The sequence below is a fragment of the Phyllostomus discolor genome, chromosome 11 (genome assembly GCF_004126475.2).
Source record: "Phyllostomus discolor isolate MPI-MPIP mPhyDis1 chromosome 11, mPhyDis1.pri.v3, whole genome shotgun sequence".
Taxonomy (NCBI): Eukaryota; Metazoa; Chordata; class Mammalia; order Chiroptera; family Phyllostomidae; genus Phyllostomus; species Phyllostomus discolor.
This window is the reverse complement of record NC_040913.2, coordinates 7681375-7707569: the sequence shown is the minus strand read 5'-3', so window position 1 is coordinate 7707569 and position 26195 is coordinate 7681375. Positions and strand designations below refer to the sequence as shown.

Sequence of the window (26195 nt, the reverse complement as noted above, 5' to 3'; positions counted from 1 at the left end):
CTGTCATCGACACGGCCACCTTCTTGCCTGCTTCCCCGCTCAGCTCACTCCAGTCAGGCTTCTGTCCCCACCCGTCCGCCGAAGCTGCCATGTCAAGGTCACCAACAGCCAACCCTCAGCCTTCGTCTCACTCTGTGTCTCAGGAACATTCGACAGGACTGACCACTGCCTCCTTTCTGAAACCCCGATTTCCCTCGGTGTCCATGACAACACATGCCACAGGTTTCCCTCCTGCCTCCAGGCTGTTTCTAATCCAGCCGTTCCTCCCGAGCTCCGAGTGTTGGGAGCGCCCTGGAGCGGGGCCCTTAGCTCTCTTCTCCCTCTGGCTGACCTCCTCCAGCCGCTCTGCTAACGACTCCCAGGTGTGTTATCTCTGGCCTGGGCCTCCACCTCAGCCTCCAGACCTCCAGCCGGTCCACGTGCATGGCAGTTGTACGTGTGACTTAAGTTTGCCCATGGCCAAAGCAACCCCTCCATCCTCCTTCCTCCCTGAACCTGCTCCGTGCCCCTGGGTTTCCTGTCTTGGTAAACGCCACTGCCGTTCACCCAACCGTACACTCGAAAACCCAGGACCGTCCCGGCCTCATCCTCTCCTCTGAGGATGCTGAGTCCCATCCCCGTGGACTCTGTGTCTGGAACGCACTCTCTCCGTCTTCACTTCTCGCGTCTTCACTTCTCCCGTCTTCCCTGGTACCCTCCTGCTCCCACTGCCATCTCGCACCTGGGCTGCTCTTGCAGGCTCTTCACTCTTCTACCTGCTCCTGCTATGGCCCCTCTAGTCTATTCTCCACCAGCAGGTACGGGGCTCATTCTCAGGTACAAATTAGATTGTGTCCCGCCCCCCAAGAGGCTGCCTCCACAGGCTTCCCATCACGCCTACAAGAACACCCACGTTCCTGCCCAGGGTGCTCAAGGCCCCACGGGACCTGGCTCTCTCCTCTCCAGCATCACCACGCATCACTGCCGTGCTCGCTCCATTCCACCGACCTACCCTCTGGTCCTCAAACACACAGTCCTGCCCCGCCATGCCCTCGCGCCCTGCACAGCCCTTGCCTGGGATACTCATGTCTCTGATTTTCCCCAGACAGGGCCTCCTCATCATTTCTGGTTCCTGCTCAAATATCCCCTCCTCAGGGAAGCCTTGGCTGGTGACCCGCAGCCACTCTCCACCCCGTTCTGATGTATTTGCCCCACTTGAAAAAAATCATTCATTAAACTGTATTTCCTCTGCCCCTCCTATGCGAATGGAAGATCCATCAGAATGCAGGACTGAATCCGTTTCTCTTGGGGCTGTCCCCCTGGCCCCTAAGTGCAGCGCCCAGCACATAGGAGGGGCTCAGTATTTACTTCATAAATGGACAAGGACAGCAAGACTTTCTTTTAAAAGGATTGAGAAATGCATGGGACCATGTCTCCCTTGGAAAAAAAAAAAAGAACAAGTTACTGGAAGGAAAGCAGCTCAGCAACGCTGGGCTCGCGGCCGACTTACCGAGGTGCGAGTCTTCGGGGTGGCGGCGCTGCACGTGGCTCTGCAGGAAGGCCTGGTTCATGAAGGCCTTGTCGCAGAAGTGGCACTGGGAGGGAGAGAGCAGCGGGTCAGAGTGCCCGTGAGGAGCATCTCTGCTGAGTAGCACAGCAGAGACTCACCAGCAGACTCCCCACAGGCACAGGCACCAGTGCGGGGTAACCAAACCTAATTCCTCACTGACAAATTGATGGAGCTCAGACTGGACGGTTTGAGAGTTAAAAACTCCAGGGGAGAGGGGAACTTGCAACTTAATAGAGGCTACCCACAAAAACCAACATGCCCCACGCACCTACTGGGAGCCAGGCGCTCTCCCATCATTCTCTCTTTAAATTTCCATGGCCACCGCTTTACAAAGAAATCGAAGCTCAGGAAAATTAAGTTACAGTACTATCAGTTGCATATTTTAGCCTACGTTTCCTTGACTGCAAAATGCATGCATGCCTTCTCTATTGCTCAATGCTCATCTCCAACTCCAAGGGGCTGACTCATTGGAAACAGTAACAGAAAGTAGCTGACAGATTCCAAAACCCGCCTGTGTTGCTGGAGCATGGAGAGGAATCTGAGTCCTCCAGCTACGAAAACGAAAGGCCTTCTTAGAATGAGTCTCAGTCCCGTGCACCAACTATTCTTAGCAACAGCCTTTGACTATCCCTCTCCCAGAATCACTGATTCCCACAGCGTTAGCAATGTGACTCTGGGCCTTCTTTTCTGTACCCCTACTGTACGAGCAGCTCCTGAAAAAGGTCTGAGGGTTTGCGGAGAGATGAGAGGTGGTGCCAGCTCACTACTGGGAAGCCGGTGCAGAAATCAACATCCGCGTGTCAGATGCTATTTACTGAACCTTCCTCATGCTTGACATGTAATATCTGACGGGATTCTCAGAACGACTTGGAAAGGTAGCTACTAGTAATATTCTCATTCTCCTGAGGAGGAGACTGAGGTTTAGAAGTTAAATGACTTGCAGAGTGGAACAGCCAGGATTCAAAAACAGGCAGTTTACTCTGAAGTTGTCACCCTAAGTGCCCACGCTGCTCAAAGACCCCATGAAGAGACCATGTCATACCACTTAAGAGAGGGCAGACTGCCCTATGGTGTTGGGGAAGGTGGTCTGGTCCCTCCCACCTCTTCTCTGTCGCACCTGCACACCCCACTGTTTATTCAGAGTCTGCTGAGTGGCCTAGAGTAGGCAGGTGTCACTCATTTCATACAATTGAATCATTACCTCTTTATCCTTATACAATTCAGGGGTGTCAAACTGATATTCACCAGGGGCCACATCGACCTCATGGTTGCCTTCAAAGGGCCGAATGTAACTTTAGGACTGGATAAATGTAACTACTCCTTAACTAGGGGCAAGGAGCTTGGTGTTGCCATTGGGCAGAGACAAGGTGCCGGGGCAGATGAAACAAGGGGGAGGGCCTTGTGTTTGCCACCTGTGCTCGCCACCTGTGTTCTACATCACTCACATGTGAAAATCTTGATTCACCAACCTCCCTTTCTATGGTAGCCAAAGAATGAAAGAGTGTTTATAAATTAAATTTTAAATTTGTACACATTGTAGGTTTTAACTGTTCACTAGATTACTTTTTAAAAATGTTTAAACACACTCACTGTATTCATTTATAAAGAGCCATTTCAGCATTATTTAAATATATTTAGACTTTAAATAGCACTTCTGAAACAAATGCGCAATGAACACCATCAAGTACCATTTGACAATTATACCTCAGGGGTGTGTACCCAAAGCTAAAACACGAAGCCTTTCTCACAGTATTCTTTCCCAACTGCCCACTTCTTTGAATGCGTTTCTCTCGGCACTCCTGCTAGGTCGGTCCTGAGCGCTGTTAACCCCACTGTTTTCTGCGCCATCTACCCAGTCCTCTGTACTCACTGTTACCTACATCCACTGAGACCTGTTAAGCCAGGGGTGTCCAACCTTTTGGCATCTCTGGGCCACAATGAAAGAAGAAGAGTTGCCTTGGCCACACATTAAATACACAAACACTAACAAAAACTGATGAACAACAACAACAAAAAAGGTCTGTACGTAATTTTCATGAAATCTGCCACCACAGATAAGCAAAAAAGTCCTCCCATAATACCCCTAATTATGTAGCGGCCCTTTCGACAATCTTTTAAAATCATTGAGTAGATGCCAAGTTTGTGATCACTAATGTGGAAAATATACACGTGTAAGTAGTAAAACTTAGTATAATCATGTTTTAAGTCATGTTTTAAGTAAATTCACAATTTTGTGTTGGGTGGCATGCATAGCCATCCTGGGCCACATACGGCCCTGCGGGTTGGACACCCCCGTTTTAAGCCATATTTTAGTCAAATGACTAGAATGTAAGGGTGTGAAGTCAACCCTGCCAGTCTGTGCTCATTTCAACATCTTTATAAGACATTGTTGAAATCTTCTGTGCTTCCTCTGCTTAACTGGTTAGAAAAGGTATATACGATAATTTCTGTTACATTGAAAAGTGACATTATTTATCTTGGGTTCAATTCCAACTCATAATGGCTGGCGATTAACAGAAAAGCAACATTTTTTTTCCAGTTTTTAAAATACTGTTGTTATATGAGTGATTGTTTTTCTTAGGAAATATACACATTGCAATGTTTAGGAATCTTCAAATGACTGCCAACTGGCTCCATAATATGTCTCAAAAGAAATAAAACAAATATCGCAAATGTTAATAACTGGTGACTCTGGCTGGAGAGTATATGGAATTTTTTTGCACTGTCCTTGCCACTTTTCTGTAAATTTGTAAAGATTCTGAAATTTAAGAAACAAAAAAAAAATCCACAAATGTAATCATTCCCCATTGTGTGGGGGCCCATCTGCATAGGAATTTGTCCATGGTTTCTTTTTCATTACACGATGAGAAGGAAACAGCTTCTCTAACAACCAGTACTTACAGGATTTAAATAAAGCACTGCAGACAACATTACTTGTTTAATCATTAATCCTAGGGTAGTCTACAGAAGGTAACGAACCATGTCATCTGTTGGTTCAAGTTACTGTTTTGGTTAATTTAAGAATGCTGTTTCTTCTTACTGACAGTACAAATCTTAAAAACAAAACAGTGACATAAAGCGCTCTCAGTATCCCAGTGGGAACTGAGGTCAGTTGGGGGTTAGGAACTGCCATCACAACACAGCCGCCCACCTGGTAATAGCTGGCTTTGGCCTCCATCATCATCTGCTGGGTGGAGATCATCTTCTTCCTGCGCTTACACTCCTCCTTGAGGAACTTGATCTCCCCAGCCTGCTTGGTGAGCAGCTCTTTGCTCTGCTCGCAGTTGGCCAGGCTCAGGCGCAGCCGCTCCTCCACGTTGTGCAGCTGCGTGGTGAGGAACTCCTGCGAGTGCATCAGGTACTCTATGGAGAGCTGTGCCAGGCGGATGAGCTTCAGCAGCACCGGGTCCACCCCCGACTGGCAGTGCGGGCACTTCTCGTCCTCCAGCTTGCAGAAGGTGATGTTCATGATGTTCTCCTGCAGCGTGAGCACGTCCACAGCGCCCGCTACCTTGTCCACGTCGATGGCGCTCAGCCGCCGCCAATCCACGCTCTCCAGCCGCGGCCGGAACTGGAAGAACGGCAGGGGGCCCGCAGCCGCCGCGCCGGGCGGGAAGCAGGCCATGGCAGCCGCCCCGGCCGTGGCCCCTGCGGGGGCGTCGGGACCCTCCAGACCGTTGGCGAGGGGGTAGTAGACCTGCTTATGGAAGGGCTGTGGGGAGGAGACAAGGCAGGGGTGGCGCGGGAGCTGTGAGCCCCGCGCCCCTCGCCCCTCTCGCCGCCCCTAACCCGGCATCGGCAGGCGGGTATCCCAAGCTTCGGAGCCTCTTACCATGCTTGGAAGCAAATCGGCCACCTCTGCCGGCATCGGAGGGAGCACGGTCTCCTCTGCGGGGCGGGGGCCGCCTCCCGAACCGCTGCCGCCCCACCCCTCGGCAGCAGGCAAAGGCAAGGTCCCAGGAGGCGGCGGCAGCCAGCGGCAGCCGCAGCGGCCTCCACTCTGGGCGTTCAAGCCGTTGCTATGGCAGCGTCCCCAGACGCCCGGACTGCGAGCAACGGGCCCGTGGTGACGGGGAGCAACAGGCTCGCCGGCCCCCCCGCGTGGTCAGCGCGCACCCAGGGCCCTGTGGAACCAGAGAAGACCTCGTGGACGAGTCTGAGTAGACACAGCCGTCACCCACCCCCCTCCCCCGCCCCCAAGAGGTTACCTCCTGAGTGCCTGCCTCCCGGGACACCACCCTCCCTGGCCTTCGGGAGGGAAGAGCCAGGTCCCGAAAGCTGGGGAATCCACACCCCTGAGACCTTTCGGTCCTAGTTGCCATCTTCTAGGTATTCACTACTACTCTTGCCTTAGGTTTTGAGATCAGAAATAACTATTCATTCTCATTTTTTTTTTTACACACAACTCAGAAAACATTAAGCGACGAAACTATGTAAAATTACAGGGGACGGAAGCTGACCGGCTGCAAAAGGCACAAAGACACTCTGGGGGTATAATAAAGTATTCTACATTTTGATCGTTTTGTTGATTCCCTGAGCATATACATTTGACAAAACTTTTCGAATAGCACACTGAAAATTAAGGGTGTGTTTTGTATATGATATCTCAATAAAGTTTTCAAAATTAAATTCATAATGTAGTTAATTCTATTTGATGGCAGGCTTTCTAAATTTCTTAGATGAAAAGTACTTTTTTAAATGGACTCTTTCTTCCTCTGTGGGTTGGCTGGTTGCCTGAGTTAACTGTGTACTTCTGATAGAAGTACAAACCAAAACACTCCCACAAATATTTAATACTTTGTCTTTCCAAAAAGATGTATTTTCAAAATGTGAAAGTAAAAAAACAAAAATTACACGGAGGGGATTTTAACTATCAGCGTTACCATCAAGTTTTATAGGGCCCTGGTATCTACCTTACAAACTTGTGTGGCAGCTGCATTCTGGCTTTTTTGTTTTGGGGCTTTTTTTTTTTTTTTGGAGGCTAACAAATTTCTAGCAGCAACTTATAGACCTCCGGCCTCTCATTCTTGGGGTCTTCTGAAGGTGGCCCGTGGCTACCACCGAGGTCAATGAGGTGAGGAAAAGCCAGACATTCCTCAATCCACCGGGGAGCCCCAGCTTGGACCAACCATCAGGAAAACTTTTGTCTTTCCTAACAGCCAAAGAACAGAAGAAAGAAAAATGCAGTTCAGAATAATAACCAGCGGCAAAGCTGTAACATCAAATATTTTTTACCACCTTCCAGGCAATGTAACTAGAAATAAGCCTACGTAAAAGCATCCAGGAAACCAGCATGCACTGCATATGACTTCCTAGGAACCATGCACCCAAATAACGTTTAATGGAACTTTGGGAGGCAAAGGGCTGTTATGGATTCACTGCAGCAGGCATACAAGCCTTAAAGATCTAGGTTTAAAATTTGAGTCTTCCATGCACTTGCTGCCTGACCTCTTAGAACAAGTTATGTCAGCCTTAGGCCTCCGTGGAAAAGGCGTCAGTATACCGACCTGGCAGTTCTGTGAACTGTGGGCTCCATCCACTGGGCTGCAGGATCAGCGGGAACGAGGGCCCGGCTCTCTCTTGCTCACCGTGATATCCGCAGCACCTAGCATGGGACAGACAGGCAGAGGCCTTAATAATTTGCTGAACGGACGCGTGGATAAATGAATTAGGCGTTTAAAGTAAATGTCAGCTCCCAGTCCGTATCCCTCCTTATATTCTGTGCCTCTGGCCTGTCATAGGGAGATTCACCCTCGCTCTGGGACCAACGCCTTGGAGCTGAACGTAGGAGGACTGTCCGCTCGCCCCCACTGCAGTCCCGGGAAGAGGCACGCAGGGCCCAGACACCCATCTCTGTTCACCGCCATCACTCTGGCCCCGGGCGCCACGGGGCTGGCCACTGTCGCCCCCTGATCGAATCTCATTCGCAAGATGGCCGGAACAGTAAAGAAGGGGGCACGCCTTCCCGTTCCCTCCGTCCCTCATCCCCAGGCAAGGACGCCAGCCCAGCGCACCGCGGGCGGGCTCCCGAACCCTCTAAGACAAAGGCCGGAGGACGCGGGCGCCAAAGGCGCCGCCTCTTTGAAGGCAAATAGGAGTAGGGGCTGCGGCAGCCACGCCAGCGGGGTCTGCAGAGCCTCCACTCACAGCCAGGGGAAGCGGGAGGAGGGCCCAGCCTCGCGGGCACCAAGATGCCCACGGGCGCCTGGCGCATCCCAGGCCTTGGCTCACCCCAGCTGCGCGCTCCTGGGCGGACGCCGGGCGCTGCAGGCGGATGGGGGCGTCGCTGGGGACCCCAGACCCCAGGCGCTCTGCTAGTGCAGGCAGGCCGGAGGAGGCCCAGAGCAGCCAAGCGGGAAGACGCGAGGCAGCTCCTTCCAAGATGCAGGATGAAGCCTGTCAGGGTTGGGCAAGTTGTGGCGAGGCGGGCCGCTTGGCGCTCCTCCGGGCCCTCCCAGACTCTAGGCCGCTGGCGCCTCTGGATCCCCCACCCCCCTCCCGCCCCCCTCCCCTCCGCGATCCCTTTCTGGCTTCTTCTCTCGGCGTCCCAGCTCCTCTGGCAGCTGGGCGGGACCTTGCACATCTACACTGCAGCGCTAAAATGCGCTCCTCCAATCCGGCGGTTGGTGCAGACACGTGGTGCTGGGGCCTCTCTTACTGGTGTAGGATCCTCTCCCCAAGAAGAGAAACCAGATTCACTCTATCCCTGCGGGTGGCCTGGCCTTCAGCTAGCTAATTTCATGTAGGGGCTTTAGGTAAATTCACTACCGAGACTCTTTTTTACTCGCAGAAATCTGAAAATGCAAGGGACCTTGAAGAAGCTGTCTAATGCAGCCCTGCATTTGAGTGATGTGGCAAACGGATTAGGCACTTTGCAAGAGAAGCCCACAAGGGTAAATAAAGCCCACTTAGGTTTCGGCCTCTCTTCGGTTGTGCCTACTATAGGGGGAGTCATGGATCTGTGTTGGTAGAAAGTTCCACGGTGCGGGGAGAAGGAGGTCGTGGGTCAAAAGTAGTGTGACCATTTTTTTTTTTTTTTTTTACCTAGAATTGGAACCCGTGGACAATGGGGCAAAATTCGGTATTTTAAAATAATGAGCAATCCAGAAAGTTTGCATTTTAACGACCATGAGGTTGAATCAGATTGAGACACTTAAATGCATCTCTTGCAAAATCGCAGTGTTTGCTGTAGCAAAAACTATCAATCAATTTAAAAAAGAGTAACCACATGACTTGGCTGGTGTGGCACAGTGGATTGCAAACCGGAGGGTCTCAGGTCTGATTCCCAGTCAGGGCACGTGCCTGGGTTGGGGGTGTGGGAGAGGCAACCTATTGATGTATCTCTCGCACGTGTATGTTTCGCTCCCATGTCTTCTCCCTCCCTTCTTCTCTAAGAAAATAAAATAAAATCTCTTTTTAAGCCCTGGCTGGCATAGCTCAGTGGGTTGAGCGCAGGCTGCAAACCAAAGTGTCACAGGTTCGATTCCCAGTCAAGGGCACATGCCTGGGTTGCAGGCCACAGCCCCCAGCAACCGCACAGTGATGTTTCTCTCTCTCTCTCTTTCTCCCTCCCTTCTCTCTCTAAAAGTAATAAATAAATAAAATCTTTTTTAAAAAGAATAAATTTAAAAAGTGACCGCCAAATTTTTGCTGGATGACAACAGGCTGCTTGTGCTTGGCCCCGACTGTGTCAGCTTCATGCCACACTTCATCTAGCGCGATTTGTCCAATGTAGCAGCACCTCACTAAGGATTTATGTTGAATTCCATGCTTTTGTTCTCACTTGAACTCATTCGGCCTAGGGCAGCCTTAGTGGGATTTTCAAATCTGATTTTAAAATGCTTACATTTGAAAGAGACTCCAAGATCATTCCAAAAATCCTCTAAAGTGGGATGGCAAAGATTTCTCGATAGACGGTTCAGGCACTATGAAGTAGGTAAAGCTAATGCCCTTTGAGGTGTGTGTGTGAGTGTGCATGTGAGTGTGCATGTGAGTGAGTGTGTGTGTGTGTGATAATTGCTTATTTAACTCACCCAGATAACATTAAGGCAGTGATTTTCAACAGGTGTGCTGCAAGAACCTTTTAAAACACGCAATGCCAGACTATTTAGTCAAGGGCACTGACCTCTTTTCCCTTAGATCATTAGATAAAAATTAAAATGACAGCAGCCAACACAACAATAACCACTGGTGTGAATGAACCAAAATGATACCTATGTTATTGTGGGGTCGCCAGAAATATATATTTTTTGGTGTGCTGAAGAATTTTAGGAATTAGTTTATGTCTGCCATGAGCTGGAAAAGGTTGAGGATCGCCGCACTAAGGCAAAGAGGGCAGGCTGCAGTTGTTCATGAGTACCTTCCGGTATCCAAAGCGACCTACGGCTAGACTTCGGTTACACAAGGATAAGGAGACAGCTCCAAATAGTTCAGCCTGGGCATTTTCTTTCTTCTGGGTGTAAATATTTTGCTTTGCCCTCAGTTTCCAAGGAAAGAACCTCCATAATGAATTCAGTGTGGTTTTTTTAACCAACTTAATTGGGTGAAAGATTTGTCCGCAGCTGAGTCAAGATGGACGGGCGTATCAGGCTGCCCTTGGAGATCAGCCCTAGAGGTGACAGTAACAAGCCAACGGAAGAGCTAAGGCGATCTGATCAACACAAAACAAACCACCTGGGGAAAGGCCCGGGATAGCTTGGGCCAAGACAAATCTCCTGAGCTGCTAGGTAGGGCATGGAACGAGTCCCCGAGGAAGGCATTCTCTGCTTGTCGAATGGCAAGGATCTGGGAAGTCAATGTGTTCCAGTGTGTTCAAATATCCTTTTAAGTTCATTAAGAAAATGAAAATGTTCACTTTTTTATGGAAGATCAAATACCCCCAAAATTGCAATGTGATTTAAACAGCCCAATGAAGAGACACTCTCCCAATGAGCTGGCCAGTACTCATCAAAATTGCCACAGTAAGCAAAGACCAGGAAAGACCGAGGTATTCTTTCAAATTAGGGGAATTTAAGAAATGTGACAACTCATGATCTAGGATTTTCCCTTTCTATGAAGGACACTATTAAGGTAAATGGCAAAATTTTAATAAAATTTGAGAGCAAGAGTATTGAGTATTGTATCAATATTTTTTTCCAAATTTGGTAGTTGTACTATGGTATTGTAAGAGAATATTTTGTTTTTCGGAAATACACACTGAAGTATTTAGGGGTACAGGGCATCATGCCTGCAACTTCCAAATAAATGAGAAAGAGAGAATGATAAAGCAAATATAGCAATGCAGCAAATTGGGGACTAGATGAAGGGTCTAAGAAGATATCTTGTCCTAGCTTTGTAACTTTTTCATAGCATATATCAATAAATGTGCCTCATTTAAAGGAAGGCCAGAAGGAGGCAGTGTGGATGTGTACGGCAGCTCCATGAAGTTACCAGGCAACCCGGCTGCCTCCCGCTCTCTGCAACAACCTTGGACAAGTCCGCCTCCTCGTGGTAGAGACGGGGTGCTGCAGTTTCCGCAACATCCCCAAACCAGCAGACTGCGCGGAGAATATCCTTGTAATTAAAAGTCAGGAAAAACAAGTGACATGTGTAAAAACATTTCTTTTTAAATGACATTTCAATAATTAGATTAGCAATCTGTCATAACTGGAGCTCTAGCGGAGGGGTGGTTAACCTCCGTGTGTGTGTGTATATGCATTCACGCTTTCTCACACACATACCACACACACAAGCTTGTGTACACACACAGACACACACACACACACATATGTATAACCTGCTTTCAGAGAGGGCTCAGGGGGTAGGGGAAGGGCAGAAAATAGGGAGGGACAGGAGAAGTCGCGTGTGTGGCTAGTGACTCGGTCCTTCTGGGATAGCCCCTCCACCGCCAGCTGAAGGAAAGCAGCCCCTTTCCCGAGGCTGCGCCTTCAGATGGGCGTGCGTATGAAGTGTCTGTAAAACGTGGTTTTGGTCGGAGCAACACCTGCGTGGACAAGGAGGCGGAGCAATGCCAATTGTCAGGTCTGGGCAGTTACCAAGGCAATCCAACCTGAGTAAATTACAAATTAAGAATAAATAAAATAAAAAGTGGCCCCTGCTCAGGACAGGGAGGCGACATTGGCACGACTTGCCTGGGAACGTGGGACAACCTCGGGGTGGCTTCGGTTCCTCCCCACTGTCTAGATGGCCCGGGAATTCCAGAGGAGGGGGCAGGCCCGCGGAGAGCCCAGAGTAGGGCAGACTGTGCGGAGGCTCAGAAGCTTTAATTACCCCAACAATCAGTTTGGGCTTGAGTCTGGTGAGGGCCTTAGTTCAAGCCTGAAGGGTCTCTAGCCGCCTCTCCACGTGTTTGCTCTGACCGGGATGGAGCGGAATGGGCTGGTGCTTGCTCCATGTGGCACTGGCAACCAGGACAAAGGTCCTGGCATGACATGGATTTGTGAGGGGCCTGTCGTTTGTAGGGGAGCCGAGTCCAGTCCAGGCTCCGGTGGGAAGCGGGCAGATGTCTCCACTCAGCCTCAAGGAGCCCGAGCAGGACCTCCGGGACCCGAGGTGCAGCAAATGGCAAAAGAGGTGGTGGGTGGGGCTAGCATTTCCCTCCTCACCCACAGGCACCGAAAAGAGGTGATGACGCAAAAGGGTAATGCGGGCAGCAGGCATGCCTGAGAAGTCAAAGAACACAGGGAACACCTTTGTCACAGTATGGTCGGGGATAAATAAGGTCGCTTGTATGATGTCCACCTTGGGCACACGGTAACCCTTCCCCCTCAGGGGGGTTAGGTCCGTGATGCCCAGGAAGGGGGCCAGGGCATTTTGCTCAGAAACATCAAAGAAGGTGACGGTGACAGGTAGTGTAGCGTACGGAGGGCAGAAGGACCCACTAGCTCCAGTTTCTCCGGCAAAGCCCTCAGTGGGGCCAGATAGTGCAAAACATCCTCAGAGCAATGATTCTTCCAAGTTGCCCAGCAGGGTACAGCTGAGGGCGAGGGTAGGAACAGGCAGGCACTGGTAGGGCTCAGCAGGTCTGGGCGCTTGCAGAGGCTTTGAAGGAAGCTCAGCTTCAGGCCACGGGCACCTTTCAGTCGCTGCCCCCTAGGGCTGCTGTCTGTTGGGTCCAGCACGGGCTCCTTGGGCCAGGGAGCAGGTGGCCCCAGAGGGTGTGGCTTTGACATCAGAACTGTGGGCAGCAGAAGGGTGACCCAGGGTTCCCTGGCACCTCTGAGGGGCTGGCCCCTCCTCAGAGCTGACATCCAGGGCTTCTCTGGCAGGGAGCAGCCTTGGTGGGGCAGGGGCCTGGAGGTCCAGGGCCAGAGGGTGTGTGCTCAGGACTGAGTGCATTGGCAAGACCAGGGGCTGTCCCCATGGCTCACCCCAGCCACTGGGCTCTTACCCGCTATTCGTGTAAGACTATGCAAATCAATGTCAAGTGTGTGCAGCTGGCTTGGAGGAACTCACCCTAGGGACTTTCCCAGGGGCCTCTGTCCCCCTGGATCTGGAGAATCCTAGTCTCTGGTGTGCAAAGTATTACAGGAAGCATTTGATGGGGCCCAGGGGGCACGCTGGACCCTTGAAGTCCAAGGTGAGGTGTGTTCTCTAACACACAGGCTGTGATGGCAGCAATGCTGGCTGGGCACACCCAGCCCCAGCCCCAGCCCCTCTGGGCCTAATACCCCACAGTACATGGTTCTTCAGGAGGTTGTCCCTCTCTGGCCCCCAGCCCAGAGACCTTCTTCGGTTCCCAGGAACCCTCAGTAAGCGACCATTTCAGGGCCCTGTGAGGGTTGGAGGCACCAGCTGGAGGGGAAAAGATGTAGTTACCCAGTAGACCCCAAGGGATGTGGGCCCTCCTCCTGGGCCGTAGCCCACAAGCAGGCCACCCTGGAGAGCGAGCTCCCTGCCTGACTGTAGGCTGCCAAGGGCCAGCCTGTGGCACGGCTGTGCCTGCATGTGGCACGTGACCTCCCTTCTTGGTGGGGGTGGGGCTCCCCTCACGACCTTTATCCTGGGTCTGGGGATATCCCAGTGAAGGGGCTGTAAGCCTAGCTGAGCGTGCCCTCTTCCTGACTGATTCCGTGCTCTCCTAGCTCAGAGTCTGGTCCGTGCACACTGCACTGGCAAGGTGACAGCCACCATTCCGTGCAGCCTCTGGCCTCCGTCGGACCCCCACTCCCAACTGGCTCTGCCACGGTGGTTGCTGCTCTGGGCCCCTCCATCCTCTCAAATCCCCAGTCCTCCACAACATGGACCCCCAACCCAGACAAAGGTGAACCTTTTACATTTTATGTCCTCTTGCTAGTTGTTTTTTTTCCAGAGCCTAAACAGCTATCAAAAAGATTTTAGGCCAGCCCTGGCTGGTGTGGCTCCGCGGATTGAGCACCAGCCTCTGAACTGAGAGATCGCCGGCTGGATTCCCAGTCAGGGCGCATGCCTGGGTTTCGGGCCAGGTCCCCAGTTGGGGGAGAACAAGAGGCGATCAACTGATGTATCTCTCACACATCCATGTTTCTCTCCCTTCCTCCCTTCCCCTCGCTCTAAGAATAAATAAATCAAATCTAGAAAATATCCTTTGGGCTCTACCTTTGCATAGTGATTAAAGAGTAATTAACGGAATGAAGGTAACCTGATTGCTCACGTGGTCCTACTCCCCTCCACCCCATTTATTAGCACTGAAACACGTGCCATTTGTTTGCTTCTCTCCATGCACCTGCCTCCTACCTGAGCACGCTGCTGACCCCTCCCTCTGCAATGTATTCCTCACACAGCAGCCAGAGTGACCTCTTTTAAATCTGAATCCAATCATGCCAGTCTTCTGCTTAAAGCCCTCTGACGACTTCCTGTTCTTACAGGAATCAGTTTAGAACTCCCTTTGAATATCCTGATTTCCATCCTTAGGAGTTCTTTAGCTCTGCTCCTATTGTTGAGACCAGAACCACAGGCAGGATTCTGGGGATGATTCGTGGTCTCGTTGTATTTATTTACAAAACTCTATCCTCCCTAGATTCAGCATTTTGTTGGCTATCTTTACCACAGTACATCGTTTTGGATGATGTTGTCACTGCCTTCTCGTGAACATTAAAGTCATCTGTTTTTGTTATTAACCTCACCTGCGGTGCGTGTCATTAACATTACCTGTGGACATTAAACTCATCTGCTGTTTTGTCATTTAACATCACCCGTGATGTCAAAGGGGAAAGGGCAAACCAAATAAATAAAACCCCAAGGAATTCCCGAAGAGAAACTTCTTCCATTGTTCTGTTACAAGGAAGAGTACCATTTGTATAACACTTTATAATTTACAAGAACCTTCACACTTCATGATACGTCAAAACAAATCTCTGAGGCAATCAGGATCAGACTCACTTTACAGATAAAGGTAATGTTAGAAATGCGTGAGAAACCAGACGATCGGATCCAGGTGCCTTTATTAGACGCTGCGCTTACAGGCAGGCTGAGTCTGGACCAACTGCAGCCCTGGGGGAAGGCAAGAGTGGGGTTTTTAAAAGAAAAAGTGGGGAGGCTTGTTGGGGGGATGGGGAGGGATTAGTGTCTTGTTCTTCTGGGAGAGCACCTCAGGGTTTCAGGATGTGAGCTGGGACAGTGGGTCAGGTAAAGGGCCAAGCTGTTCCCCGGTACAGAAGGGTCCATCTGACTACCAGCCATTGTGGCTGGCGCCAGGTGTCTACTGTGGGAGGTGGGCGTTTTGATGAAGCCTCAGGCTATCGACTGAGTACAGATAACTGAGTCACGAGCCATCCAGCGGGTTGGAGAACTCGCGGGACTGGGTCACGAGGAATCTGGTGGGTGGGGAAACTGGCCTGACTCTTTCAGGTAATTTAGATAAGAGCCGTGGTATGGGATTACATTTCTTGGATGTGAATCCTCTGCATTTCACATTATATTATACTGCTTTCCACCACAACTAATCAGGGACTTGGGTTATTGTGCTTTTCCTCCCTCAAAACCATTTCCTTTGCACCAGTTCCCTTTAGAATAGAAGGCTTTCTGCTTTTACTTTCCTTCCTGTAGCGTCAGGAAATCACAAATGGCTGGCCAAAAAGTTCATTTGTTTTTTTTTTCCTGTTAAGATGTCTTCAGTAACGTTTAGTTGTCTTTAACGTCATTTGAAACAATTTTGTTAGATTGTATTGTGACAGCTGTTATACCAGCAAGCATTTTAAAAAGAACTTATCACACTTGGTGAATTTTTGTATAGCCATTTTAATATTGAAAATGGAAGAAAATATGCAACATTTTCAGCATATTATGCTTTCTTATTTCAAGAAAGGTAAAAATGCAACTGGAACACAAGAAAAGATTTGTGCAGTGTATGGACAAGGTGCTGAGATGTACTGAATGTGTCAAAAGTGGTTTGCGAAGTTTTGTGCTGGAGATGTCTCGGTGGGTAGACCAGCTGAAGTTGATAGAGATCAAACTGAGACACTGAGGACAATCAATGTTATGCCACATCACACTCAAAATATCCAAATCAATGAAGTTATTGGTGAAAATGAAAATGTGCCTTTTATGGGAAAAACTAAATTTGACTTTTTGGCCCGCCTGGCATTTCTAGTTTGGGAGTTCATCTCAAGTGTGAAGTAGCACCAAGGCTGTAAATACAACCTACTCACTGGTCAAGTCTGCACTTGTGACACAGAAAAGCTTCACTGCTTTACCCTGTGTAAAAAACCACTGGTGTCTACTGGGTGTGTTGGAGACGCCAGATGAAGTGGCTGTGAACAAACAATGCCAAATGAAGTAACTTGAACTTTAGCTTGTTCCAGTTCTTATCTCTTTTGTTGACGCTCTTCTGATGAGCTCAAGACACAAAAATCCCTTGTAACAGGTGACTTTTGTTTTATGGCTTACATGGGACACACTCCCAAGAGCCCCTTGCTCTTTCAGCTGCTGCGCCTCCCTAGTTTCCTCTTCACGGACTCTTCCAGGATTCTGCCATCTTTTGTGGACACGTTGGTCCACTGGAAGGTCGGCATGGGGGTCGGGGAGGGCTCCCAAACTTCCAAGCCATTCTCATTTAGTGCCTTGGGTCAGTGGTGTACTTCTCTCTGGTTGTCTCCGAACTACTTCGGCCTCTCTCTGCTCACTCATGTTCTCCTGACCTTATCGCAAGCTTTTCAGTTCAGTCTACATTTGCTCCCTCTGCGGCAAGCAGCAGGCCCCGTGCTTCCTCGTGTTTAACCGTCCATTCTGAGACCTCAATTTCAGAGGCTTTCAAGCTCCCCTCCACCCTCTCATCGCGGGCACTGCGGCTTTCCCTTCCTCTCCAAACCGCACACCGGAAAACCTGGCCCGCTGCCGTCCCGCTCCTGCTAACCTAGCACGCGGAGACCAACCCCAAAGGCCTCGAAGCCCGCGCATGCGCACTCCGAGTTCGCCGCCCAGCCTCTCGGCCGCCTCCCTCCCGCTGCCTGCTCCAGGCGGTTTGAAGGTGCCTGACAGCTCCGCTGCGGGCCGGACGCAGTCTCGTCCCGTGCTTCCACGTTATCCTATCAGAGGCGGGGCGGGGCGATGGGCCCCGCAGCCTATCAGCGCCAACCACGACCCTGACGAGCCCAGTGGATGGGCGCCCGGGCAGAAGGCGACTGGACGGCGGCGGCGCCTGGGCGTAGCCTCGCCCGGGCCCCGCCCACCGCTGCCTTCCTCCGGTGGGCGCCAGCTGCCGCGGAGGCCTGAGCGAGCGCTGACTCCGGCGGGCGCAGCTGCAGTCCGAGCGCCGGCGGGGGCTGGTGGGCCCGCTCTCTTGTTTTTCTCGCCGCCGCCGCCGCGCCCTCGGACATGGTGGCCCCTAGCTCTGTGACCAGCCGCCTGGGCTCGGTGTTCCCCTTCTTGCTCGTCCTGGTGGACTTGCAGTACGAAGGTAAGTCCTGCTCTGCCCCGGAGAGAGGAGTGGGCTCCGGGGTCAGGTCCCTGTCACTTCCCCGCCAGCGCCCGGGCGCGAGTCTCCGGGGGGCCCGGGCAGCGGGCGAGAGCCGGGACTGCGCGGCTCCGCATGGGCCTGAGCCCGCCCCGGGGTGGGCCGGTCCCCGGTTCCGGGTTTGTTTGGGGAAGAAGTGGCGGACCGCCGGGCACGGCGCCAGAGAAGGGGACTTGGCGTGTGGAGCCGCTCCGGAGGGGAGAGCAGGGAACGGGCCGGCGACTTCTGGGGCGTCCCGGGACACGGCGACTTGAGCAGCAGTCGTGTTCGGCCTCGCTTGGGACCCTGGCTTGGCGACCGGGGACACCGTCGGGCAGTGGTGCCGGGAGGAGGCGGCAGAGGCAGCCAAAGTGGAGGCTTCTTTCGCTCGGGAGTTCCGCGGGTGGTGGGAGGAGGTACGTCCCGCCGAGTGAAAGGGACAGTGTTGACTGTTAAAAGTGAGTTTTCCGTCCCATTATCACACTGTGTCTTGTAGAGATGTTGTCAGGTTTAGGAGCGGGTGCTGGAAGGAAGCTCCCGAGGGCAAGGCACAAAGTTTGTGGTTTTACAACTCCTAGCGGGATGTCGTTCGGTTTAGGCTGGCTTTCCTTTTTCGAGTTTTCTGGAGTGGGGGTGGAGGTGGGGGAAAAGTCCCCTTAAGAAGATAAGAACATTTGCATTTCGCTTAAGGCACACAGGTTGTTTGCTACTGTAACAGAATAGCAAAAACAGAGGGCTGTCCCCTCCCTACAAGATATCAGCCGCGGAAGAATTAAAGCTGAAAGCGCCAATTGAACTAATGCTCCTAGCTTGGTTACCGTGAGAAATAGTGGAGTATAATGACATACCAGATGAAGACACTGATCTACTTTCATTCTCATGCAAAGGGCTAGTAGTTAAGGAGGTAAAACGAAACATTTTAATATGAGACAATGTTAGACAAGAGGGAGTGAGGAGCTGAAGCTGGGAGTTGTTTCTGGTAAAATACCCTTCTAAACTTAAAAAAAAAAAAAAAAAAAAGGAATACTTCCCAGTGTTTAGGTTTCGTGCATAGCAGTGGTTTATTTATTTTTATTATTTTGGCTCCCCCAGTGACTATATATTTCTTTGAACCAAAAGTCAGACCATGTATCAGGACAACATTGGGACAGAGAACTTGACATTGAGGCTGCCCCAGAAAATCCACGGAATTTGAATTTGAATGCCAGGACCGCATTAATATGGGTCATGTGGTCCAGTTCTCTTGCATTCTCCAATGCTAACCCCCATCCTCCTCAAATGTAGCATTTATGTCCAGTTACCATTTATGATTTATTTTGACCCCTTAAGAGAAAGTTGTCTACATTCTGTTTAATGCCAGTCATTTTAAGTTGCAAAAGGTGCACACTTTTGTATGATTCGCTTTTCCCACTGGCGTTTGGATTGCCTTTTTAGAATTACTGTTCTGTATATGATTCTGTAGGACGCGCCAACACTTCGCTTCCATCCTGTGATATTTTCCATAAGAAAAAACCTCAGTGGAGTGTTTTTCTGTATAGGAGGCATTGGTGACATTTGTCAAACAAGTGCCAGAGTACTGCCTTTGTAAAGTAGCAGGACTTTGTACAGATGGTAAGGAAGAAAGGAAAAAGATCTTAAATTTATTGAAGGTCTGCTGTGTGCCAGCCACCTTTCTGTAAGCGATCTCTTTGATTTATGGAGCTGTGTGACATCATTCCCACTTTACAGATGAAGAAACTGAGGATCCGAGTTTAATGAACATGCGTATGTCACATAGCTGTTAACTCCAGAATCCTTAAGTTGAATTCAAGTTATTTGACTGTAAAGTTTTTTCTGTGTACAGGCTGGAGATAAAAGTTAATGGTGGACAGCATCATGTGGGCCCCATTATTTGTAAGTAGTGACAGCTGAGAAAAATCAGATTTTTTTTGCTTGTTTACTGCCAGCAGTAATGAACAAGAAGGTGATTTCCTAGGATATTGAATACAGCGGATCTCAACCTTGAGTGTGCCTGAGGTTCTCACCCTGGGTGGCTTTTAAAAACAGAGTTCAGGTCCCCACTCCCAGAGTTTCTGATTCAGTAGGTCTAGGTGTGCCAAAATTCTGCATTTTTTTTTTAAAAAAAAAATCACTGATGAGAATAACTGGTATAATAAGTTATATAGAGGTGTTAAGTTAGGTGTCTGCTGTGTACTAGACACTAAGTTTGGCGATGCGACCCTAAAGTTTAAGAACCTCAGACTTAGATTAGCAAACTTTTAGCTCCTGTTTTTCCCAAATATGACATTCTGTGTCAGGGGTCAGTAACCTCCGAGTCCTTTGGAGGCATTCAGATCTGCATGATTCCACTCCTCTGACTGAGGCTTGGAGGGGGGAAATAAGGGAGGATGGTTTTAAGAAGAGTGAATGTGAAACACAGAGTTGCATAGGATGCAGAGTGTCATCACTAATTAGCTTAGTTGACTGAGTTTATTCTGATTTAAAAATATTCATCTTGGTTTCCTCCCCCTATGCTTTTTTGGTTAGTTGTAACCTGGAGAAAAAATACGTAATTTTTTACAAATTGAAAGTTTTAGCACCCTCTTTCAAAAGACCTTTGAAAAGGGGAAGTCCAAAGCACTAGGTTAGGGATGGAATTTTTAGAGCAGAAAGAAAACTTGAGCAGAATCTACTGTGGTATTCTCATGTTACAGATAAGGAAGCTATTTTAATTCTTTGCTAATGGTTTGCTAATGGGTTGTTCTATTTGGTGACTTGAGTAGGAACAGTGCCTAGGGACCAAACCTCCTTTTCTCCCTTTTTCTTCCTTAACATGCTACCTGAACCCAGTTTTTCTTTATTTCACTGAACCGACCTGACTCAGCCATGTATTGGCCATGATGAAAAGAACCATTTACAGTGTGTAAGTATAGATTTCAGGGTGGCAGCTCAGTAGGTAGAAGCTGCGTTCACCTCCTCCCAGGATCAAACTTGGAATTACAACTAAGTTAAAGAACACTCATCCCGAATAACCAGCTGAAGACTAGCTGGAGAGAAGGTTTATAACCAAGGATTTACAGAAGAAGCCAAATCGAGACTGGTAGGAAGAGTGGAGACACGAAAAGAGCCGGCTGTGCTACCACGGGTGGAGGCTGAGATTCCGGAGGAGGAATCTCAGGAAACTGCAGGGCGGTCCCCCCTGGGAAGTGCGGGGCCTAAACCCCAAGTCCGGCTCCCCAGCCCAGAGCAGCAGAGCTGGAAAGAAGTGCCCACAGGACACCTGGCTGTGAAAATCAGCAGGGGTTTCTGTCTGTCAAGGACAGATGCAGCCTGCTGGAGACACAGGCACCCTCTTAAAGCGCCAAATTTCTAGAACGTAGTCTCCCAAAACTGAATCACAAAGAATCAGAAAATCTGAATTGGACCAGTTACAACTAATGAAATTGAAGCAGTAATCAAAAAAACCCCCAACAATCAAAAGTTCAGGACCAGGTGGCTTCACAGGCGAATGTTACCAATCATTCAAAGAAGAACTAACACCTATCCTTCTCAAACTAGTCCAAAAAATTCAAGAGTAGGGAAGAATCCCAAACTCTTTTTATGAGTCCAGCATTATCTTAATTGTGAAGCCAGATAAAGATGCTACAAAGAAAGAAAATTATAGGCCAATATCCCTGATGAGCATCCTTAAATGTTCATCAGGGATGAACTTTGCTAAAGTCCTTAACAAAATATTAGCAAACAGGATTCAGCAATACGTTAAAAAGGCCATACACCATGATCAAGTGGGATTTATTCTGGAATTCAAGTTGGTATGACATCCTCAAATCAATAAACGTGATACAACACAAAAATCACGTGATCATATCAATAGATTCAGAAAAATCGTTTGATAAAATCCAGCACCCATTTATGATAAAAACTCCCTCAAAGTGGGAATAGAGGGAACACACCTCAACATAGTAAAGGCCATACATGACAAGCTCACAGCCAGTGTCGTACTCTCAATGTACAAACACTCCAAGTGTTTCCCTTGAGATCAGGAACGAGACAGGGATGTCAGCTTTCACCGCTCTCATTCACCGTAGTACTGGAAGTCCCAGCCACAGCAGTCAGACATGAAGAGTAAATTAGAGGTATCCAAGTTGGAAAGGGAGAAGCAAAGCTGTCTTTGTTTGCAGATGACGTGATAACTGTACAGAGAGAAGCCTAAGGATTCCACCAAAAGACTGCTAGAACTGAGGTGCTTTCTGGTGAGGTATGCACAGCACAGAACTCACGGTTTTTGTTGTTGAGGTTACAGACTACTGGGTGGGTAGAACACACGCTTTGTGAAGCATCCATGTCCTCTCCCCTCCTTTCTCAGTCTATATGTGTAGTGTAGCTTTTCCTTGATAAGCACCTTTTAATTTCCTTGCCTCTGTATCTTTTTTTTTTACTCACGTGGCAAAATGTAACACTGATTACATCCAACTTGGCCACCAACTTGTTTGTTGTACTTCAGAGCTGAACATGTGTGGACAAAAACGGAGATAAGTTTGCTGACTGGTCTCGTTTTAAGCATATAATCTCAATTTCAAATGTACACTAAATGCTGCCAACATTCCTATAGTTTCTTTGTATGTTCATCTGGAATATCAATATTTCTAACCTTTTCCTCTTCGCTTGAATCTCCACTTTAAACTCCCCTATTCCTCACTTCTTTCACCTCATTCTTTTAGACCTTGTCTTGATTGAGAAAGTTCACTAGCCTGCTTGTATCTGTAGCTACTTATATTAAAATGGATAAAGCATCTCTCTTCTTGGCAAAATCCATTTTCTATACTGATTTCATTGCTTCTCGTCTTCTGAAACTGTCGCTCCTACAGTTATTGTTTCTCTCCTGTTTTCCTCACTTGCATCCTCTGGGCGGGATCATTTACGTTAGCACTCCCATGTGCTGTACTGTGTCCATCCTGAACTGTTCTTTGATGTCACGTGTCCCTACAGCTGCCGAACTGTATCTTTGCTTCTCTGGACAACAGAAGTTTAAAGAGTTGTTGGTGACCTCTATTCCCTGATCTTCTGCTCTTGCCTCAATACATTTCTCCCCTAACACAACAAAGCCTTACATATCTGAGTCCTGTTTATTTCTGCCTCGTTTATCTTAATCTCTGTCACTAGGCTCCTACCACATCAATTTCTTTTACTTTCAAATATCAAGCTCATTTCTGACTAAGGCTCTTTATTCTTGCTATTCCTACAGCCTGGAAAGCTTTTCCGAGATCTTCAAATGAGCATTTATGTTTCAAAGAAGCCCACCTTGACACACTGCAAGAATCATTCTCTTCTTTAGTTAATATTCTCCACCTTTTTGCGTTTTTTTCATAAAACTTAAAGCTATCTGAATTATCTAATTTATTTTTCTTGTTTGTACCTTCTAGAACATGGGTGGCAAACACAAGGCCTGTGGGCCAAATCCAGCCCTCCACGTTGTTTTATCTGGCCCAGCACCTGGTTTCTGCCAGGGGGCAGGGCTGACCTCCTTACCCCTAGTTAAGGAATAGTTCCATTTACACAGTCCTAAAATTACATTCGGCCCTTTGAAGGCAACCTTGAGGCTGATGTGGCCCCCGGCGAGAAGGAGTTTGACACCCTTGATCTAGAATACAGTTTTTATGGAAAGAGGTCTTGTGTTTGTAACTGAAACTTGTAGGCATGACGTAGATGGGCAATAAATAATTTTTAAATGGATGAGTAAAATCAGCTATTTGAGCTATATTTGCATGGACTCTTCCAAATGCATTGCCCAAGCTGAAATTCCTTCAGCAAGGAACCCCGTTACAACACTGATGCCTCCACAGTTCATTGAAGCAGAGGGAGATAATGCCCATTGAAACTGAGCAACCGTGGTTACAATAGATTTTACTTTCCTAGTTTACCTGGGAAGATTTTAGTGCATTGTTCAGACACCATTATTCCGATGTACCTAACTACGCAGCCTTTTCTTCCCTTCGGTTTGGCTTTGTAGACTAAACCTCTTTTTAGGTCAGGGCGACTGGAAAGGATTCTTGAATTTCCTCCCAGCTTAGTGTGTTTTTATTGCAACTGTTTTGGTCCACACTTAGCTGTGGAATTGCTAAGATAATGACCTTTCTGCTCTGTTTTTCCGTGGCCAGGTGCCAGATTCCGCTGTTTTTGTCTGTTTCTGCCATCTTATCCCCTTGCTTGATCGTCTACATTCCTCACATTTTAAACACTCCAACCTGAACACGCATCCCCGGGCGTGCTGCCACCTCTGTCACCTGGCCTTGGCTTGAAGCGTACCATCTTCAACCACAGGTTCTTGCCCTTTTCACTCTGATTCTTCCAGTGCTGTGACTCTCACCACATCGTACTTTTAACCCATCAACTTCAAATTCTTCATTTTTTGCTCTTTGAAAATGACAGGCTCTAGTACTGACTTCAGTGAAAGACTTAACTCCTCCGTCTTTTTTCTCTGACCTATGACTGTGTGTGTCTAGGCAGAAACCTATTATTTAATGCTGATCAGAAAATGGCATGGTGTTTGGTTGCGTTGTCTCTCGGAAAATAGGAGACAGCTCTCATTGTCACTGTCTCCCAGGACGTGGCAAAGGAATAAACATTATCCACGGTTCAAAATAGAGTTGAGACATTGCAAAAATAGCCACAATTTACAAATAATTTTTTGCATATTAGTGTCTTCGTGTATCAGTTTGATTTGATAATTAGTACATATCTTAGAATCTATAATTCTGATGAATTATAATATGTTTAAATAAGAAGGAAAGTGGTTTCATTCAATAAATACTGAGTACACTTTGTTCAAGATACCGAACTGGGTGATGGAAAGAAGAGGAGAGGTTCTTTGGTTTGCTTTGGTCTGAGAGTTGAGGGGTCGAGGGGCTGGGCATTCTGAGAGGCACGCAAACCATGAAGGTCAGTGTATTGAGGCAATGGCACTGCAAAGTGAAGTCACGTACTTGTGAGCATGGGGACGCAAAATGTAGTGGGAACACAGCACCGCCTTTTCCCTGCCATCTCACTGAAGCAGTTCGGGAAGGCTTCCAAGGGAGCCAGCGTGTGAGGACAGAATCCTGATGAAGTAGAAATTTTCCGGCTGGGCAAGTGGGGAAGGCCTCCTCCCGAAACAGCAAGTGCCGAGAGATGTGGCAGAGAGCACCTAGACTAGTATAGTGCTGGCCAAGAAGTTCATTTGATTTTTCCTATAAGATGGCTCTAATAGTGCTTAGCTGTCTTTAACTTCACTGGAAACAGTTTTGTTAGACTGTATTGTGACAGCTCTCATATCAGCATGCTTTAAAAAGAATCAAAATTGGTGGATTTTTGTGTAGCCATTTTGTATTGAAGATGGAAGAAAATAAACCACATTTTCAGAGCATATCCATCTGGTTATGTCTTTATCCATCCATTATTCTTTCCAAAAAATACATTTTAAAATAACATTGGTACAGATGCCCCTAAATACTTCAACATGCATATCATAAACAACTGTTTTGGGCACAAATGTCCATATTTCAAGTGTGCGCTTGGTGAGCTAGATAACTGCCCATACCTCTACAAAGACTGGAACATCATCGGCAATCACAGAAAGTTCTCTCCCGCCCTTTCCCGGCCTGTCCTTTCTCCCCCTTTCCCAAGTGACTGCTGTTCTGATTTCTTTTCCCTACAATGCCCCTTTAGCCTCCTCAATAGTTTAACATCATGTTCATTGTAAAAAAGAAGTGCTTTGGCTACTGGCTTTCCACATGTACCCCTCTGCACACACTGGAACTCCAGGACAACAAGACGACTCTGAGTATTTTCTACCTAGCAAGACACAGCTATTCTCATAAGTGAGGAAGTTCTCACCTGTACCACAGTAGAGGAGACCCAGTTCTAAGTCACCACGTCCATTACTGGCTGTTTCAATGACTGCTCTCACTGTCCCACTCAGTATTCAGTATGTACAGACTGAAGTATAAAATTAATTTCAACAATTGTATGTAAAATAGGAATGCAAGTTAGAGACAGTATGGTCAGTGCAGTGGACTCTCTACAGTTATTCGTGGTAGTTGTGTTTCATGAGTCATTGCTACCCTGAATTAGCAGATACTGAACCGTTGCTTCTAGAGGGAATCACAGGGTTAGCATCCTGCAAGCCTCTGGTCACTGCATTTTTGTCAACAGATCAAAACATAACCTTGTTTTATGTGTGTTTCTGTTTGACAGCATCTTATTTAATATATATTGTTGATTTATTAACATTGGAGTCATGGCCAGCAGCTTTCTCGTTCATGTTCGAATGACGCTTTTCTGACTCACATACTTTCTGTGAAAGGGTACATCACCGCCTTTTCCCCGTAGGAACACTGGACAGCACTGTACTTGAGCGCCGTCTCAAACAGTGAGCTCCCCGACAGAAAGCACAAAACTCCGGAAAACACGGCTCTCCTGCACCGTGGAAAGGGCACGTGTTTGTAATGCGAGAGCTGAGAGAGGAAGGCGACGCACTGCCTTGCTTGACCGCATCTGGGCGTTGTACCTCAAGAGGCTGAAGCTTCCCCCCATTCCGCACGGGCCCGTGCCCCTGAATGACTGCCAGGGTACCCTAAGTATTATCATCTTGGGGGTCATACATGAGTTTTAGGGGTTACAAATACATTTTATTGTTGGGAGAGTGCATAAAGACAGAGCCTGTGGGTTTTGAGGACCGACTGTGTTTACAGGTGAACGTTAAGTGTACAGTAAGCAGCG

The 26195-nt window shown here is 48.4% G+C and overlaps 2 protein-coding genes and 1 pseudogene across 5 annotated transcripts in view; 1 reads left to right on the top strand and 2 right to left on the bottom strand.

Moving 5' to 3' along the window:
• DZIP1 (DAZ interacting zinc finger protein 1) overlaps nucleotides 1-8100 on the bottom strand; it is a 45765-nt gene extending 37665 nt beyond the window's left edge. For 3 of the 4 annotated variants that reach the window (XM_036011224.1, XM_028526459.2, XM_036011226.1), the window contains exons 1-6: nucleotides 7781-8100; nucleotides 7057-7154; nucleotides 6463-6701; nucleotides 5382-5673; nucleotides 4701-5261; nucleotides 1490-1574 (exon numbers count right to left, since the gene is read on the bottom strand). In XM_036011224.1, the coding sequence (XP_035867117.1) occupies nucleotides 1490-1574; nucleotides 4701-5261; nucleotides 5382-5417 (682 nt within the window). In that variant the 5' untranslated portion in view covers nucleotides 5418-5673; nucleotides 6463-6701; nucleotides 7057-7154; nucleotides 7781-8100. The remainder of the gene's footprint in view (nucleotides 1-1489; nucleotides 1575-4700; nucleotides 5262-5381; nucleotides 5674-6462; nucleotides 6702-7056; nucleotides 7155-7780) is intronic. The other variant, XM_036011225.1, reaches the window with a different exon arrangement.
• Nucleotides 8101-11855: 3755 nt separating this feature from the next.
• LOC114508453 lies at nucleotides 11856-17343 on the bottom strand (annotated as a pseudogene).
• Nucleotides 17183-26195, top strand: part of DNAJC3 (DnaJ heat shock protein family (Hsp40) member C3) — a 47081-nt gene continuing 38068 nt past the window's right edge. Inside the window, exon 1 of the mRNA XM_028526551.2 lies at nucleotides 17183-17423. Coding sequence (XP_028382352.1) covers nucleotides 17342-17423 — 82 coding nt within the window. The 5' untranslated portion in view covers nucleotides 17183-17341. The remainder of the gene's footprint in view (nucleotides 17424-26195) is intronic.